The 19,097-nt window shown below is 44.3% G+C and overlaps 2 protein-coding genes across 2 annotated transcripts in view; one reads left to right on the top strand and one right to left on the bottom strand.

Annotated features, from left to right (window-relative positions):
• Positions 1–2,869: 2,869 nt before the first annotated feature.
• LOC106806693 (ADP-ribosylation factor GTPase-activating protein 2-like) lies at positions 2,870–11,537 on the bottom strand. Its single transcript, XM_014808705.1, has 12 exons — positions 11,454–11,537; positions 9,131–9,322; positions 8,557–8,688; positions 8,063–8,219; positions 7,756–7,871; positions 7,380–7,537; positions 7,070–7,201; positions 6,451–6,600; positions 6,052–6,234; positions 5,365–5,485; positions 4,796–5,017; positions 2,870–4,525 (listed from the first exon to the last, which is right to left on the bottom strand). The coding sequence occupies exons 1-12, from the start codon at positions 11,526–11,528 to the stop codon at positions 4,511–4,513; spliced, it is 1,653 nt and encodes a 550-aa protein (XP_014664191.1). The 5' UTR covers positions 11,529–11,537; the 3' UTR covers positions 2,870–4,510.
• Positions 11,538–11,791: 254 nt separating this feature from the next.
• The window catches only part of LOC106806689 (protein AMN1 homolog), an 8,709-nt gene continuing 1,403 nt past the window's right edge, over positions 11,792–19,097 (top strand). Inside the window, exons 1-7 of the mRNA XM_014808700.1 lie at positions 11,792–11,856; positions 16,334–16,466; positions 17,034–17,178; positions 17,625–17,756; positions 17,849–17,934; positions 18,295–18,351; positions 18,862–18,973. Coding sequence (XP_014664186.1) covers positions 11,804–11,856; positions 16,334–16,466; positions 17,034–17,178; positions 17,625–17,756; positions 17,849–17,934; positions 18,295–18,351; positions 18,862–18,973 — 718 coding nt within the window. The 5' untranslated portion in view covers positions 11,792–11,803. The remainder of the gene's footprint in view (positions 11,857–16,333; positions 16,467–17,033; positions 17,179–17,624; positions 17,757–17,848; positions 17,935–18,294; positions 18,352–18,861; positions 18,974–19,097) is intronic.

Raw genomic sequence — 19,097 nt, forward strand, 5'->3', positions numbered from 1 at the left:
CTGTTCATATATACAAAAGATTTTTATGTATCTGTATATATCTACCTGAATTTTCTACCTGGATTTTCTACCTGTATGTATCTATCTGCGACCAGGTTCGTTCCAAGAGATCAACAACTACGTGGTGGCGCCGAGCGATGCGCGTCTGCTGCCGGACTCTCCCGCCTCGCTCGTGTCGCCTTACTATCGCCGCTTCGGCTACCGCGGCTACATCGTCATCGCCTGCAAGATCCTCGAGGACAGCGACACGCGCGACTTCGAGGCGATGTGGCAGGGATGGACGGGCGCCGGCTACATATCGAAGAAGATGCCGCGCCAGTTCGGCCTGAACAAGATCAACCTGTACAAGCGCCGCTCGGCCGACAGGACGTTCATGTACGTGTGCATCGTCGAATGCGCTAACATTCTCGACCCGGGTCTCAGCGTGCGCGTGCTGCAGTTCGTCGAGGCGTTCCGGCTGCGCATCAGCTGCTACACGGCGCTGTACAAGGCCGAGAACATACGGCGCGCCTCCGACCCGGAGTCCTACTCTAGCCACAGCGGCAGCGCCGTGTCCGACGAACGAGCGACCTCTAGCGTCGGGTAGCTACCCCTCATTCACCCACCCCATGCACGCGCGCGCGTCGTCTCCTCTCGCGGCCACTAGATGGCGGTAGGTTACCGTGAGGTAGTGGCGGCAGCTGCGGCGGCGGCGGCGTGTTCTTCGATTGCTGGCACGACGGACCGGCCAGGCTGGCGGGACCAACGTCTCTGTGATAACCCTTGCCTTGCTGGTGTTCCCCCCTCCCACCACCACCACACCGATATCTATGTGTGTTCGTTGCATGTTGTCGGCTCGGCGGCGGCAGAGCGAGGGGCGTGGCCCGCGCCCCCGCCTGCTGCCAATCAGATGTCGCACGTCATCAGCGCCGCGCCGACAGCACGGGGGCTCACCGAGAGCCTGCGCCGGTCCCGCACGAGTTGTGCTCTCCGTTGCCATGACAACGGCTTTTGTTACGACGGCGGGCGCCGGCTTACGTAACCGTGACGACGGTGCTCCTCGCGTTGCGTAGCCATGACGACGGTGCTGCGCGCGGCGGTCGCTCTACGTAACCACGAAAATCTTATGGAGGTCGTTTTTACGTAACCATGACAACAATTGTCCTCACAGAGGGTCACTCTACGTAAACATAACAATTGTGGTTCTCACGACGGTTGCTTTACGTAACCATGACAACGGTGGTTGTTCCAGTGTACGTTTTATGTATCCATGGCAACTTGTTGGGGCGCTCTACTTAATCATAAGAACGGTAATAATGATTAATATAAACGCTCTCTGTAACCATAAGAAACATGGCGATGATGGTATTCAGATGAGCGTCACTTATGTAACTATGGCAACAGTTGTTCTTGCTGCTAATGTTCCACATTTCGGGATCCCCGCGAGACTTCGCCGCTTGGAATGACGTATATACGTGCTGTCTGGTGTGGAAAGCACATGTTTGGTCATATAGGTATACTTATTATGGAATTATCATTACCAGGGACATGGGTGCATGATTATGTACTTTACCGTATCTACCCTTTATGGACTATTGCTACTTGGTGGCTGGTGCAATTACCGTATATTGCCATCAATCAGCGTGTCAAGGTCGTTTGACTTTGGAGTCTCTACTGTGATGTGCCTTGATCGCAGAAAAAATCTGCATACACACGATATGATGTCACCATGACGTCATTGCGATGTTATCGTGACGTCATCGTGAGATACTAACACTAACAGACGAAGTTTCGCTGCTGGTGCCAATATCGCTGACAACTAAAGTTTGTGCCTGTCTAACTGAATATAGATGCACTTATGCAGATTTTCTATGGAAAAATGTAAAAGAATAAGGCACTAAAATACATTTTGAAATGCATTTATAATAGTACGCTGTACATAGCTTGGTGCACACACTGAGCTTAGCAATTGTGTATGATGACTAGAAGCAAAAGGTGACGTTATTGCAACTTGTGTCAGATGTGACTAAACTAATAAGTGACAGGAGGCAATGGCCTTGATACTGGAGCTTTTGGTCCCGCTAAAGCCTTTCCAGGTGTTCCTATGCGCTCAGATTTTCTTTGTAAATTCGTTGCGTTTCCACAGGATATTTCGCACTTTTTTTTCTCTCTCTCTCTCTCTCTCTCTCTCTCTCTCTCTCTCTCTCTCTCTCTCTCTCTCTCTCTCTCTCTCTCTCTCTCTCTCTCTTTCTCTCTCTAGAGATAGAGATCGAGCGCGCGCTAGAGAGAAACTAGTTTCTCATTACAGGCATGATTTTATGGTGCTCATTGCTCGTGTTTATCCTAGCACTGTTAGCCTTTATTGGTTGCGTATATGTAAATGCACAGAGAGATGTAAATAGATTTTGACTCGATATAGGAATGAAGTGACTCGTTATGAAGGTTCCTTATGCTCAGGTGCCACGGCCATGAATTGTTGATTCTTTTGTTTAGGTTTCCTAGCTATGAATTGTTAATTATTTGTTCAGGTATCCTAGCAAGGAATTGTTAATTCTTTTGTTTAGGTATCCTGAGCACGAACGGTTGTTATAAATAAATCATAATACCCAACCACACAGAGACCAGTAGCACACTGAATGTTTGAACATATTCATATACACACAGTTTAAATAGACTGATGGCAACATGAATTGCTGTCCATTCCCATTAAAAATGTACTCAACGAATTAATTGATTATATTATGAGTTATTCAGTTATATTATAATCAATGGCACATAAAGTTTCTTAACCATCACAAGCGAGCAGTTAGCAATAATAGATAGTGACCTAATTCAATTACATTACATTTGTATCAAGTTTCCACTTGACAACATAGAAATGGAGAAACGATAATCCTATTACCATCTTTATTTTTTTTTTCGCAATTTTTAGCAAAACGGTCAATAATAATGATGCATATGATATTTTACCATATCAAGATTAATCTTGAGTCCTTGACCGATGATAGTATTATCTTACGCAATAATTGACAAATATATAATCACATTTTTACATTTCGCAACATCATTGTCCCACATTTATTAATCCGATACATTTCAAATATTACAAATCATTCAGTCCTAATTGCCAAATAATAACAACACATTAATAATTGATTAGTAAACAACAATAGAACCACCACACCGTGCCAATCCCTCACCACTTCTAATACCCCAAAAAGAAATAAATTATATCCTCTCATAATAACAACAAAAATAACAGGAGTACACGAAAAACTTGTCGATAAGGAGTACCGGTAATTAACCGGTAAATTCATGGTCTGGCGGCCAACCAGTTCAACGAAAAAAAACCCGATTACTTAGACAGCTCAAGTTGTAAATACTTACGGGGGTCTGCACCCGTGTCTAGTCGCTCACACGCTGAGCCAATCGCGACGCAATTCGCGTTAAATTTGTTGAAGCATACACACGGATGACCGCCAAACCTTAGATTTTCCCTTTCCTGATGCTGTCAGGATTAGAGGGTTTCATATATGTGGCAATGCAGGGCCACAGCAGTGACAGTCCCACCTGTTACAGGTACACCTCACAGATACGCAGGCACCACTACGCGAAATCTACACGCCGTCGAATACCCGTCGGACACGACGCGTCGTCACGAAGATCGAGAATGAGATATCGCGATCACAAGAGCGGCGGAGGTTAGTACATCGGTGGGTGGGCGGGTGAAGGACAACATGCGTTGGCGCAGTGCCAACTAAACCGCCAACCAACTCTTCCCACTCATAGTCTCGCTGAAGAAAAATTACACTTGCAAACGCGCGGGGGCGTATCGTCATATGACGTCATCGAATCACGTGTACGTCGCGTGACACTGAATCGCGCTTCGTCACGTGACATCACTGAATCACACATTGTCACGTGTCATCATCGAATCGTCTGCTGTCATGGTGACGTGAACAGGACATTTCCGAATAGGAAAATACGTGGGAACTATAGTGCCTGTCGCGTTATCGCGACACCAGACATCACGATCACCATGGATACGACAGTGAAAACGCTCGCTGATCACAGGCAGATGGCACTGATAGCGCCGAAAAGCATCACCGGACCTAGTTATTGAGTGACCATTATAAATGAGCTTCTATTTACTTCTCTGTACAAACGTTACATCACTACGGGCAAGTTGCCCCCAAATTACTCTGATAGAAGACAATATTCGAGCTAAAGCCACCAAAAACCCATGTTTGAATGATGTCAGTAACCTGTTGTTACTCGTCAACGTAGTCACTGTTACACAAACAAACACCTATCAAGTTACAGCTAAGATACTGATATAAATGGTCCTAGGAAGAACTGTTTCTTGGATTAACAGTTTACTGTTACGACCCTGGTGAGCCAATAGTTGTCCCGAACTGTGTCCGGTCGCACACGTTATGTGGTTGACAGCGAGATTTTACCAACACGTCTCTTCCTCCTATGTTCCTCTGACCTTCCACAGGCTACTAGTGCCCTCTACTGGCATTTTCAATTAACTGTAGCGGTCCTGAAAGGAAAGCAAAGAGAAATTCAACGTAATGGAATCCGAAATGAAAAATTGTACATTGGCAAGACTTTATATACACCACTAAATGTAAGTTAGCTTTCTGCTATTATCAGCGATACTGTTGTTGATAAATCGAATGACAACCCAAATACTGTCGTCCCACCAATATAGTGCCACAGAATTCACACAATCAATGGTTAGTGACCCCATCTATTCACGTTACCTACTCAGCTACTATACAGTGTCAACAACTAGCTGAAAAAAGTTCACCTGTATGGTATTAACGACGCTGTTTGCCATCGTCGACAGTCTTCCCGCCATCTTGGTCACACCGTCCTTCATTCCGTCCTTGAGCCCCGAGATATCGGGCGCCATGTTGCCGTAGTCGTACGACGCGCGTTGCTTGGTGGGCGTGCGGCCGTCGTCGAAGTAGTCCGCGCTCGAGATGCCCTTGCTGCCTTCAAACCTCTGCAGGTTCTGCCTACGTTCCCACTGACAAAGAAAAAAAAACAATGCGAGAGTTTACTCCGGAAACTAAGCAGAATTACTACCGAACTCGATGGAATTCCAGTTAAACACTTACGTGGGTGGGTCGCTTAAGGGCGACTCCCCTAACAAAAACGTTCGTTTATGGACGGTGTTCCGATTCGTAAAAGTGGCATCACTGTACTGCCACTTTAGGGAAATACTATAAGTGTCATTTATAGACAGGTATCTGTGTCTGCTAACACTGGTTTGTCTGTGTTATGTAATTATTCAGAATTATCTCCGCATTGTTAGATCACAATTCTGACAAAATTATACAGAATTGCTAGAATTTGTAAACTAGTGACTCTTACATTCATGTTATTATCATCTGCAAAGTACTGGTCAGATGATATGGACTTGGCACCACCAAATTTCTTCTGCGCTGTACCGCTGTCATTCACAGGATCCACGGACTTACGATTCCTGCCCGACCTGACAGAAAAACAGTCCAGGTGAACACCTCACTCACGCTAAAACATCGTACACCTGACGCCCTACCATCTCATCCCATCCCACCCTACCTCACCAAATCTAACACCCTTCTATGCCACCCAACCCAGACCAATCTAATACCCTTCCATGCCACCCTACCCTGACCAATCTAATACCATTCTAAGCCCCTATACCCTACCCAATCTAATACCATTCCATGCCACCCTTCCCTGACCAATCTAATACCATGTTAAGCCACCATACCCTACCCCATCTAATACCATTCCATGCCAGCCTACCCAGACCAATCTAATACCATTCCCAGCCACCATACCCTACCCAATCTAATACCATTCCATGCCACCCTACCCAGACCAATCTAATACCATTCCATACCACCCTACCCAGACCAATGTAATACCATTCCTAGCGACCATACTTTAACCAATCTAATATCATTCAATGCCACTCTTCATTAACTAATCAAATAACATTCCATGCTATCGTACCCCACCCATTCGGATCCCAACCTTCAACATACCACCCGACCCTCTTCTATCAAGTACCTGGCCTCAGTGTCACGTTCCGGTTTAGGAATGGCTTCATCAAAGAATGATCCGGACCTTGGCTTCTCCTCCGTCTCCCAGGAGTCGGCCTTACTGTTGAACCGACTCTCTTTCTTCGGCCCGTACAGGTCATCTTCTAGAGTGTAGCGCCCTCTACTGCTAGAGAATGGGTTATCATTGTACCTGGTGATTAGAGAGGATGCATTGGCGGTGAAGGATCAAAGTACATTCAGACGTAACGTCATCAACACACTGCTCTAACATACTAACCAAATGCTTAACAGGCCATATTAAACAATGCTTACCATGCTATGCTACAGTATACTAATCAATGTTTCCTAAACTATATTAATTTAGATACTTGCTGTGCTGTACCAATGCTTGCTGTGCTGCACTTACTTTGGTGGACCGGATGAAAAGGATAGCACCTCAAAGTCTTGATCGTCGCTGTCGCAGCGACCGCGAGATCGTCCCGCGACTCGCTGCTGGGAGATGGGAGTCTCCTGTTCTATGACCTTCATGTCAGAGATGGCAGAATGACTCACACCCCTGCAAGCAGAAAACCACGGTTACACAGACGTAACCACACACCCCTGCCAGGAGAAAACCACGTTTACACAGACATAATCACACCACTGCAGGGTAAAAACTATGGCCACTACTAAGGATTAGTTAGCAAGCTACCATGTCTCAGGGTTCTCCGCAGAAATTCCTAAAAGCACGCCAAGTAATCGGGCAATTCATCCCCGCCTGCTAATTGGAGTTAATTATGCATGTCACAAGCAGCCCTCTAAACACAGGTGAGCTCGATCAGATTGGAAATGTATACATCAATTTTAGAAAACACAGCATGACTGTGTTAGGATTGTAAAAAGTTAACACAGCTGGAAATTAATGCATGTTGATTAGGCTATCAACACATGCAGGATTTATGGGACACCGCAAATTAGCTGAAGGCATGTCGCATGCGACATGCGTCAAGGGCACGGGGAGAACACTGTGTCTGTATATTACGTACTTGGGAGCACCCAGTCCACCCATGCCCAGTCTCTCCATCTGTTCAGCCTTCTTTGGATCAGTCTGCTTCATCTTGTGTTCTTGTTTCTTCCTCTCCATGCTTATATCTTGGTAGACGAGTCTCATGGATGCACTGTAATAAACAGACACACTAACATCTTTGTTTTCACACACGCATGCACGCACGCATGCACACACGTGAAAATAGAAGAAAAGCCCAAGTTCCAAGAGACCAGATCAGGTATATGCATACACAACTGTGAACATACGCAGATGCACAACTTCACTGCAACTAGCAATGCTATACTTACCCCTGCGCTTCTTCTTCTTCTTTGCTTCTGGTTTCCGTAGTAACGGACATGGACGACGCAGCTTTTTGTTCGTCTGCCAACTGCGCCTGTTTCTCCAGTTTGGAGAAATCTGTCTTCACCTTCTGAGCTCCGAACCCTCCCTTTCTGGCCCCCAATCCCTGAAAAATGGCAGCAACATTGATCAGTTTATACAAGACCTTCTTTGTAACTGAGATGCCAGGAAACAGCAGTGGCTGGCAGGTTGTCTTGGATCAGTTTTTCGTAATCTACAGCTATTAGAATCGTCGCATGTGAATGCAAGGGCTTTACATGCCATGCTATACATGCAGCGATGGTTTACACACCTGTGTACTGCAGCCCCACGCTGCCAACTTACCGACTTGCTTGCTGGTTTGCGAGCGCCAATGGTTGACTTTCTTGGTTCAGCTTTTGCAAGCGCTTGCGTTGGAGAGATGCTTAGTGCTGCCTGCACACTGGGGCCCTCCGTTGGGTCTGCAAAAAGAACAAATGAATGTGCAACATCTTCCAGATAAAGATAATAATAATATTTGTAATTTAATAATATTGAATTTGTCTGAACTGGCACTCGTACAATTTCTCCTGATCCAATCAACACTTGCAAATTTCTTGTCGCAAATTTCCTATTGTGCAGCACTCTATGAGAGTAGCGCAGAGATGCTCACTTGTTGTTTGCGACAAGGCTTGCCCATTCTTGATTGGCTGTGGTATGGTGGAAATGCCGTTCTTTAGACTGTCCCCCTCATTTTCGGCGTGCTGTGAGAAGAAATCTATCTCCTTCTGTTCGGGAGATGTTGGCTCGTGGTGACTGTCTATGTTCAACTGTAGATTAAAGGAGCATGAGTCATTCTAATGATACTCAGTGCTGGTAAAAAGAAACAAGCAATGAAATGGATTCGGTATGCATGCTACTCCTTGACATCATAAATTGGTCGCTATTGGTCACTATGAATGGGTTTTTATACATTTGACAAGCATACGCATTGTGCTAGAGCCAGGAACTTGCTAGAACGACCCATGAGGCCACTACTCCTTTGAGCAGATCCTATCTACATGTACTGCAAGTATGTACACAGAATGAGTGTGTGCACACGTGCATGAGTGCCCCCCCCCCCATGAGTGCCCCCCCCCCCCGTATGTGCATGTACATGTACAGTACCTGGGTTCCGTGAAGCCTCATGGCCTGTGAGGCGAGATGGTGCACCTTATCCTTGTAGAGCTGTGCTGTTCTACTCGAGTACTTCTGCTTTGAGTCCTTAGTCGTGCAGTTGTGTTGCGTGAAGAATGCAGTCTGCAAAATTCAAACAAATGTAAGACTTCTGTACGCACAGCTGACACTAAGTACTCATGTGTGAAGGAATACTTATACTTCTATGTGTTACTGTTATTTACCATGCTTTCTAAAAAAATAATGCAAGCTGTTACTTAGTCACTAATATTTTTCTGACAACTCAAAGACAACTGTTGTTGGAGAAATTCAGTCAAATTCATGTAATTACCAGCTGGTGACAATAAATTTTAAAATCTGGTACATTGTACCATGTTTCCCATGTCTGTAACAGACGGCCCACATACAGTGATCTGGCAATCCTGGACTTCCTAATATAATTTTCTTGATTTTGCCAAAGATGCGCTAGTATACCCAGCTTCTAAAAAATACCAGGGCATGATTGATTGGCACGATTTGATACGAAGATTGACAAATCATGTCGACTGACTACGGTTAAACTTACCGCATTGGCATTTCCTCCGACCTGCATTGCTCTCAGCTGCAGCCATGTCCAGTTAGTGTCGAGCTGTGTTGACCGGACAAAGGACAGGTGGACGCCGAGTGACCGGTGAATGGCCGAGCAGTCGATACAGATGAACACCCCGTAGGTGACTGTTGCCCATGTCGGGTTGTTTGTACCACAATCAAAGCACACCTGTAGAAACGTCATACATTTATATTATCCGCGCAAATGCTAGATACACTTTTAATATAATTGTATAAATGCTGTGCAATTATTACATTAAGAAATGCTGACACGCATTTCATGCAATTGTAATAACGCTATGTAGCTAACACATATAGAAATGATATAGACTGTCATCTGACTACATAAGCATTATACACTTAGTCTTACCAGCTGTAAAAATACTGCAGGGTTATCTGCTGTAGAAATGATTTACTCTCATGTTACACACTAATCACTTATAGATATATGCTACAGACTTGCACTACCCTGGTTAATAGGTGAAACACAGGTGAATGAAACGCTTTCAGACAGAGTTTGACCTAAATTTATAACTGGCAATTATACCACTGTCCTACATCTGTAATGACCGCACTGTGCACTGCAATAATTGGCATGAACATTCCTTACCATGCAGAGAGCCAAACTATATAAATGGTCTTTGTTACATTTATTATTAGATACCAACCCATTGATCGATTGTAGATTACACACAGTGGTGTATCTAGGGGGGGGGCAAGGGGGGCACGGGCCCCGGGCGCCATGTTCAGGGGGAGGCGCAAAAAAAGGCAAAGGTAAAAAAAAATGCAAAAAGGCAAAGGAAAAAAAACAATCTGCCTACTAAATGATAACTTAAAATAATTCAATCCTTTATTTGACAAGTTGATTACCCAGGGGCGTGTACAGAGGGGGTCCAGGGGGTCCGGACCCCCCCCCTGCTCGCGCAGAAAACGCATCTAAGGGGGTCTAATTTTAAAAAAATTCTGGGGGAGGGCCCCCTCAGACCACCCTTCGCGTTGTCACAAGTTTGGGTTACGGTTAGACCCCCCTTGTACAAATCCTGCACACGCCCCTGTTACCTGGACCTGGGATAGTAGCTGTAGTTTAGAAGTATTGGCATCCTAATCTGAGGAACAACCAAAAACTCAACATTCCATTTTTTTCTTCATTTTTTTCATTGGCGTCAGAAGTTGGAAGGGGCGCAATTTTAGCACTTGCCCCGGGTGCTGTTTTTCCTAGATACGCCTCTGATTACACAAGTGATTATGATAAGTGATAGGGAACCTTTCAATAAATAAAGTGACTAATAGAAGCATGTACCAAGATACTTCAAGACATAAGAAACATTAGATAGGTAGATGAAACATTTTAAGGGGAATGGGGTGATATCATTGGAACTTATAGTGCGTGTTGAACTACCAGCTACCTACTGTCAGTACGGATTAGGCACTAAGGCTCTTGTCAATTTTTGGCAGCAAAAACACGAGAATCAATTCAACAGCACTTCCTGCTGCGAATGGGCACGCATCAATTTATAATGGAAATTGCTCGACTCAGGTCAAGGGATAATCTTCCCACCAGTTTTATGAGTGGAATGATCCAGAATACACCACAAACAATTAATACTTGGACAAAGTATTGGTAAAAAAAGGTGACAGTCCCCCTCTTGCTTAATGAAGCCTGTTCGCTGCACCCGCTCATCTGAGCGTGTTCACTGTTTTCGGCATGTACAAACTTCTAAGGATACTTTTAAGTTTAGCTTCTTTGTCTCTGTGATTCCGTATTGGAATTCACTTCCTTCATCCTAAAGTAAATAGCAAATTTACAACCTTCTCTGCTGCGATCCGCAGTGTGGATCTACCAACTTGATCCACTTCTCTCTCCATCTTCGTTATACTTATAATCCCCAGAACTTTTGAAGATTAACACTTATGACTATGATAGTATGAGTATGAGGTTATGAGGTACTTATATAGTGACTAGTGTGTTTGGAGTTCCAACTTCCAGTTCCACCGCCCTAAGCTATAATAATACTTCCGCCATATAATACTTGTTGACAGTTGTGTATGTGCGTGCCTGCACATCCTTAGGCGACTCGCGCCTTAATTTACCTCAGCGGACATCCTGACCACACTAGCACAACTGAGACATCAACCCATGATCACGTATGCCAGGATTGAATGAAAATACGATTCCGGGTGGTGACGTCGTAACAATTTACTGCTGAAAAACCTTGCCCTAATGAGCATTTTTTAGCACAAAATATTACATCTTGAGTTTCCTCTAAACATATTCACGCAAAACAACAACAAACACTTACCTTATTATTAGGTAAGGCCCGCAAACGCTTAAAAACAGACTGGATAGCTGATTTCGTTGGAGACATGTTCGCCATTTTGTATGATGTGAATAAGTACGTCAGCTGTAATGACGTCAGTACCTCTGTAATAAGGCGCTTATTCCGAATCGTAGACGCAAAACTAGGTGCATCGTAAAATCTAAGTTATATGATGTTAAATATAATTAATTATAAAACAAAGTATTGTTTTAACTTGAACAAGTAATTTAACAGTGCTTAATTGAATATTTATTCAAATAAATTATTATTGAATGGTACTAGTCTTGGATGGTAAATGTTGATACAAACTCTGCATGATATTTGTTGTTGTTATGGCCGATGCTACGAGTATGAAACCGGTTCGCGTAGCAACACTCTTTTCACAGTATGTTAAAAACCGACTCTCGTATTCTGCTTGAACTCGGCTTTTAAATATGAAAATGTCACTTATCCACCCTCTTCCTTTCTCAATTCTAGTGTGGGACCCTGGTGTATTATATACATTCGCTTATGACATTGACATGTGCTACTGGTTGCTGTTGTCGTAGGCGTTGACGTCACAGTTAATAGTGCTCATAGGGTCTATGTCTCCCAGGGTACTATCGGATTTGCGCCACCGGTTAGGGTTAGGCCGGGTTAGGGAGTAGGCGTAGGCGACTCCCTAGACTCGTTAGTGGAGTAGGCGAGGTACAGTCCGGCATATTAGATAGTACCAGGGTACCCTCCGATAGTACCCTGGGGGACATAGAGACTAGACCCTCTCAGCGTTAATAGTGCGATCTGGGAAATAGGGAGGTATTCTCCCTATTTACCGGCCAAGCTGCGGTAAATAGTGCAATCTGGGAAATTTAGGGAGATAGTCTCCCTAGTGAGATAGTTTTCCTATTTACCCTATTTCCCGGCCAAGCTGTGGTAAATAGTGCGACACGGGAAATACTGCTAAGTCGTTACGTTACTTACATCGCAGTATTTCCCAGCACTACAACGCCCCCTGCATGCGATCAGATGAATGAACACAAACAATAGACAAACAATAGGCTTTCTCCCTATTTCCCAGATCGCGCTATTTACCGTAACACTATCTTCCTACTCTAGTTTTAGTTTTACATTACCTTCCTGTTTCAACGTCTACTCCTTTACACCTACCTGGTCCTTACTTTAGGCTTAGCGTTCACACACGTGACACAGTTGTTCTCCCACATGTTCTGTAACAATCTGATCGATTTTGCAGTCTGAGCAATGCAATTGCATGCGCTTTTTTGCATTCACATTATGTAAGTAATTTATTGTATAAGCAAAGTTTACAGTGATAAACGTCCATCATGTGACACAGACCTGCAGACAGCCTCTGGCAGTGACGCTGAGAGGGTCTATTTCTGCTGGAACGTACCCTGGGTACGATCCGGTATACCGGTACGTACCCTGGTACTATCTAATATGCCAGACCGTACCTCGCCTACTCCACTAACGAGTCTAGGGAGTCGCCTACACCTACTCCCTAACCCTAATATAACCCTAACCCTAACCATATCAGATAGTTACCAGGGTATGTTCCGGCAGTACCCTGGGGTGCATAGACCCTATGAGCGGCAGTGACACCATGCCACCAACGTGTACGTCGTGCCGTCACACTTCAAGTGGCTGGTGCATGGTGCCATAATTTGCAAATTTGCTTCTTCCGCTACTCTGCACTGACTGAGCGACTCCCCCTCTGCCTACTGGCTATACCTTCTTTCTCTGTATGCTGGATTCTTAATCTTAAATATATCCCTCTTTAAATATTATTATTTTTAGCTCATCTGACGTAGTCAGGTGCAGCTTGTAGAATCGCATGATTGTCCGTACGTCCGGCCGTCCGTGCGTCCGTCCGTCAACAGTTGGGCACAAATCTTAACCGCTCGACGTACGGTCACGATATTCGGGACGTGGGGGGGGAACCCCAAAAAGAGTTGGGATGTCGATGCTGAGGGTTAAAGGTCAAAGGTCAAGAGGTGTAAAAGAAGGAACATTCACTCCTTAACTTAAGGTATAGGGAAGAAATGCAGAATTGCGGCACAAATCTAAACGGCTTGACCTAGGCTTGTGATAGTCGGTGTATAGCATCATGGTAGGAAAAGCCATCACTGTGCCGAAATTGGAGGGCACAGGTCAAAGGTCAATGGGGCACAAGGCAGATTTTAAACATTTTCTGAGGGCATGGTCTGACGGAGCGATTGAAAAACTTTTTTGTTTCAGCGGTGACTTACCATTTTTATGGCTTTATTGAAAGGACCATGAAATGTACTTTCCGCTGACATGCGAAGAGTAAGTGTCGGATAACCTTTTGACCCTCAAGAGGAGGGTTAAACATGGATTTGTTTACTGTTAGAAACAATTTGATTGCCGGGTTTGCTATTATTAGAGCCCATGCCTGTGTGAACGTGAGGCTACAGTTGCACAGTTTAATTGCAAAGGCAAAAGTTTGTTGAACAAGGTTTATGCTCCTTAGATCATATTATTTTCTAAAGCAGTCTGTCTATAGCACCCTGAAGGCTGAATCAGTGAATGCTCATGTGGGTAGGCAAAAACACGGAGCAGCCCATGGCTGGCACGCTTCTAATCATAATTGTTGCCTGCCAACCTGCAATGCACATGTGTCTGCAATGCATAGAGATTAGGTGGGTGCGAAAGTGTAGCTGATATATTTGTTCCAATTGGCTACGAAAGTCAAACAAGAATAAAGAAGACTTATGTATAAGACGTCTTGCTATGCACAAATGAATTTATCAGCAGAACACCAGACACCAGATGAGCCCTGTCGCACTGCGGCACTTGTTTAAAGTATATCTACAGGGTTCTTGTTAACTTTTGACAAAGCAGGTAATTTGACAATGAATAGCAGGTAACTGTTTTTCCGGCACCGACGGTAGGGCGAGCGGCGAAGGCGCGAAGCACTGCTAGGGGAGTCCGGGGGCATGCACCCCCGAAAAAAAAATTCTGATTTGACCCACAAATAGCCTATTTTGTTGGGTATGGGTTCTAGAATTTGGTAGTTTAGATATTAGGTTTTTAGCTCATCTGACATAGTCAGATGCAGCTTGTAGAATCGCATGATCGTCCGTGCGTCCGTCCCGGCGGTTTATGTCTGTGATCGTACGTTCGCTGCGGCCGTCGACGCCGTGCGTCAAGCAGTTTGGGCACACTCTAAACCGGTCGACGTACGGTCACGATATTCGGTCGTTGGGGGATCGTCAAACGAGTTGGGATGTCGAAGCTGGGTCAAAAGGTCATAAGGTCAAGCGGTGTAAGAAGGGAACTTCACTCGGCTACAGTCCTTAACTTCCCAGTATAGGTAGGAAATGCATATTGCGGCACAAATCTAAACGCTCGACCTAGGCTTCGGTGATAAGTCGTGTATAGCATCATGGTAGGGCACACCCACACTTTGTGCGAAATTGGAGGTCCCAGGTCAAAGGTCAATTGGCAGCGAGGCAGATTTTAAGACTTTCTGAGGACAATGGTCTCCGGAGCGATTGGAAAAAACTTTTTTGTTTCAGCGGTGCCATAGGCATTTTTTCATGGCTTATTGAAAGACCATGAAAATGTCCCTTCTGCCCTGGACATTCAAGAGTCATGTCGGATAACCTTTTGACCCCTCAAGAAGGAGGGTAAACATGGCTTTGTTGACTGTTACAAAGAGTGCACTGCTTTTTGCTATTTAGAGCCCCTCCCCCCGCGCCGACTCCCGCTTCCCCTCCCCACCTCCCTTCCCGCCCTTCCCGCACTCATCCCCACGCCCTCCCCCCACCTCCCCCCTACCTCCCTGCTGGCGCATAGTGGGCGTGTCCTAACATGATTGTGGTAACGCAACTGCGTGTCTTGCATATCTCGCCGCCTAACCAATGGTACTTCGCACCGACTGAAATTTTTGACGTTTATAATCGTACGCACAGACCTCAGATGAGCCCAGACGCTCTGCGGCTCTTGTTGCTATTAAGTATCTAGTATAAAAAGAAAAATCATAAATGTAAAGTAAAAGTCCAGGTAACAGTGTATTTCCTCTTTATTTTAGTAGTATCTGCCAAGTTGAGAATTCAATTATCACTGCATTTTTATAATCTGAATCCACATTATAATGTAATGAAACTTCCGCTTGTCTGTGTGTCCGCACGAGGGTAAACAAACTCGCCGGCGACCCGCCCGTGCACAGAGTTAGTCTTGGGTTGGAAGTATTTAAAATAAACTTCGTTTTTTCAAATATGGATTAAATATTTTACCGCCTTTAGTGGGAGTTTCTCTCAAATTGATAGCCGGTAACAAATTGCGCGATAGGCGGTAAAAATAACCGGTTACCGGCTATTAACAAGAACCCTGATCTATCTACCTACCTATCTATCTATTATCTATCTATTTATCTCCGTTTCTTAAACTTTTTAGCATTGAGTAATTGTCAAGAGTGACAGATCGACGTAACCATATAGATGTGAGATCTCTCTCTCTCACTCTCCCTCTCTCTCTCTCGCTACATATATATATATATATATATATATTATATATATACTTTATTTATAGGGCTGCAGGGAAAAATGCTATAAAATATATGACATGCAAGCCAAAGTATGTGGCTGAATTTTTTATGTACGTGCATCTAATAAAACTCATGGTGTGAATGTAAGTGTGCCTTTGTCTCACACATTTCCTCCCAATCTATTACCCCATTAACAACCATCTACTTGTATACTTGGTATCTCCATCCACTGGGAATGCGCATTACTGAGATGGAAAAGACACTGCATTATGTAACGTAGCTTTTAAAACTTGGTGCATATTTTTCATGGCTCCTTTTTCACTCTATTTAATTTATTCACTAACTATAATTCCAGGTCAATTAAATGCCTGGTCAGCTGCGTGGATATATATTTAGATGCAGTTGAAAGATTGCCAGCAAACATTAAAGACAGACTACTACACCTAGTGTGCAAACGTGGGCGCATCAGTGATGGCAATATTGGCAAGGTAGGCAACATTGGCAGGGTAGGACAGGGTAGGTGATTATGGCAAGGTAGGCAACACTGACAGAGTAGGGAGGTGGTAATGGTAATGTAGGCAACACTGGCATGTTATGTGATAGTAGCAATGTTGGCAACATTGACAGGTTGGGGGTGGTAATGGCAATGTAGGGAAAATGGGCAGCGTAAGTAAGTGGAACATGGTAGACGTAAGAGAAAATTTGCTCAGATTTTTCATTCTTGTAACTTAACGATGTTTCTGTCAGTGAGTGGTAACGAGAAAAAGTCTGTGACAAAAGTCAAGACTAAAGTGTTTCTGACACCGACACCCTGATTTGGAAATCTTCAGGCAGGAGATAGGAATCCTCTCTCTATTACCACTGTGAATGTGCATTATCGAGTAGTACTCCTCTTATAAAGGGTTACAACTGAGTCACTTGTTTGCATTTTGTACTATAGGTATACAAGACTGCTATCACTCAAACCCATTGGCATATGAATGAATTTTTCGTGTATTCTACGCAGCAATGTTTTGGCAACACTTGCTATGGTGTTTGCTTCTGACATATTCTAGTTGCTGCATGCCCGCGTTCTGTCCCTCGATCTTAGTGAAGGGGATGTAAGTGACCACGGGTTGAAACATGTAGCCAAGTGTACCCTGCTACGCAAGCTCGACCTCAACTCCCTGAAACGGCCAAGGACAACCATCACGACGCAGGGTAAGTGATTCAGGTTAGGAGGGCTAGAGGGAATAGTAGGCTGTGTAGGCAGCTGCGATGGATTGACAGTTTGGATCATTTGTTTACCATGTGTTTCTTTGCTATATCCATGAGGACGATGTATGATCAACCTGTGCTAATCCATATATTGAACCTATAAAACCTAAACATAATGCTACACATGCAGATGTATAGGATGCAGGCTTAGGAATGCTATATAATTATGCACCAATCTGTTCATCTGCTTATTGCTAGAATATGTACTAAATTTGGTTTACTGCTGGCTTATGTCCCAAATTTGGTTTCTTCCTAATTACATGCCAAGTTTGTTTGAATTGAATGTTTTGAATGTGTAGCTGCTAAATTAGGACTATTCCTCGATTATCTATTAAATTTGACTAGTGGCTGGATTAGGTTGTATTTTGGTGGCGCCACCTATGTTGCAGGGATCCTGCAAGTCGTAAGCGCATGTCCACACCTGCACACCATCTGTCTCCGTCGCTGCATCAACATCACCGACGCCGCTCTGGTGGCGCTATCTCGGCACTGCCGTCGCCTCACAGCTCTTGATGTCGGAGGTAATTACAGAAATCGTGTTGATGCGTAGGTTTTACCGTGTAACTGTACGATGCAATAATCTATAATCTGTCATCTGTGGCATTGCTTGCAGGCTGTGCAGGAGTAACAGACGCGTCACTGATAGCTCTGGGACAGAACTGCCCTCTGCTGAGAAACATCAACTTCTCATACAGCGATGTAAGTCAACAGGTGGCAGCAGTGTCACGTGACTATTAGCACCGTCATGTATAGACCTAGCTTTACCTATGTGTAGCTCTTCGCTTTGCAACTGGCCTGTTAATCTACGTGTGGCTTCATACATAGAGCCTAACGTGGACGAATATATTCTTCCCTAAATATTTTTCCTAATTATAATCTGATACTATTTTAGGATTAAATACAGTAACCTCTAAATAGATAGCAATAGAGTCAGAATAGATAATATATAATTGTTAATAGAAATAGGTCATGCTTGTTGGGTCACAATTTATTGGGCAGCCAATGTCTGAGGTGTGGCTTAGAACATTACTGAGTGTATATTATTTCTGATGATTACAGGTAACAGATGCAGGTGTGCTGAGTCTGGTCAGTGGGACGTGTGCTGGTTCCCTCAATGTGAGTTATCATATGCTGTTACTAATACAGTGTAGATAAAATAATTATCTGTGTAGTCAGCCACGTGCTGGATTATAGCTCTACTTACCTAGCTCTTTACTCTGCCAAAGGGCCAGACTGGTTCCTGTCAAACAATCCTGTGTGTGGCGTAGCAAATGGCTACACAGATAGAACTAACTGGGTTTACTTACGTTGCTGTCAGTTTCATATCTATACTGAAACCAAAATGTTAGTGGTCACCTCTATGGAACGACCATCTCTTCATAAAGGTCGTCCATCGCTTCTTTCGGCATTTTCCCCAAGTGACAGTTATACAGTGAAACCACCTCAATAGTAAAGGCACCTGCAGGTCAAAAGATATTTTTGCCATTTCTCCATATACCAAAGAATATTTTTGGCATTTCTCTGATATATTCAGGTTTTACTGTATGTTCTTGTATGTGAGTAACTATGAGAGGTGGAGATGTTGTATGTGTGGTGTTAGCTTACACTATGTGTTAATGTTTACAGGAGTTACACATGAGTCACTGTGAGAGACTGACAGACGAAGCTGTGGAGGCTGTGATGTCGTACTGCACCAACATCAGCATTGTTGTGTTTGACGGATGTCACCGTATCACACGTAAGTAGGGTTGTGACACAAGCAGTGAAGGGGGTGACGCTTACGCAGGCAGCATGGCTGTAATGCAGGCAGCATGGCTGTAATGCAGGCAGCATAGCTGTAGTGCTGGCAGCATGGCTGTAAT

This window comes from Priapulus caudatus, unplaced genomic scaffold, assembly GCF_000485595.1.
Source record: "Priapulus caudatus unplaced genomic scaffold, Priapulus_caudatus-5.0.1 Scaffold174, whole genome shotgun sequence".
Lineage (NCBI taxonomy): Eukaryota > Metazoa > Priapulida > Priapulimorpha > Priapulimorphida > Priapulidae > Priapulus > Priapulus caudatus.

Excerpts from the sequence above, each read along its gene's own strand:
- LOC106806693 (XM_014808705.1), bottom strand. The coding sequence starts at position 11,528 with ATGGCGAACATGTCTCCAACGAAATCAGCTATCCAGTCTGTTTTTAAG. Across the intron at positions 7,538-7,755 it reads GCAAACCAGCAAGCAAGTCG|GGATTGGGGGCCAGAAAGGG; the intron begins GTAAGTTGGCAG and ends GCCATTTTTCAG. Across the intron at positions 6,235-6,450 it reads TTTTCATCCGGTCCACCAAA|GTACAATGATAACCCATTCT; the intron begins GTAAGTGCAGCA and ends TCTAATCACCAG.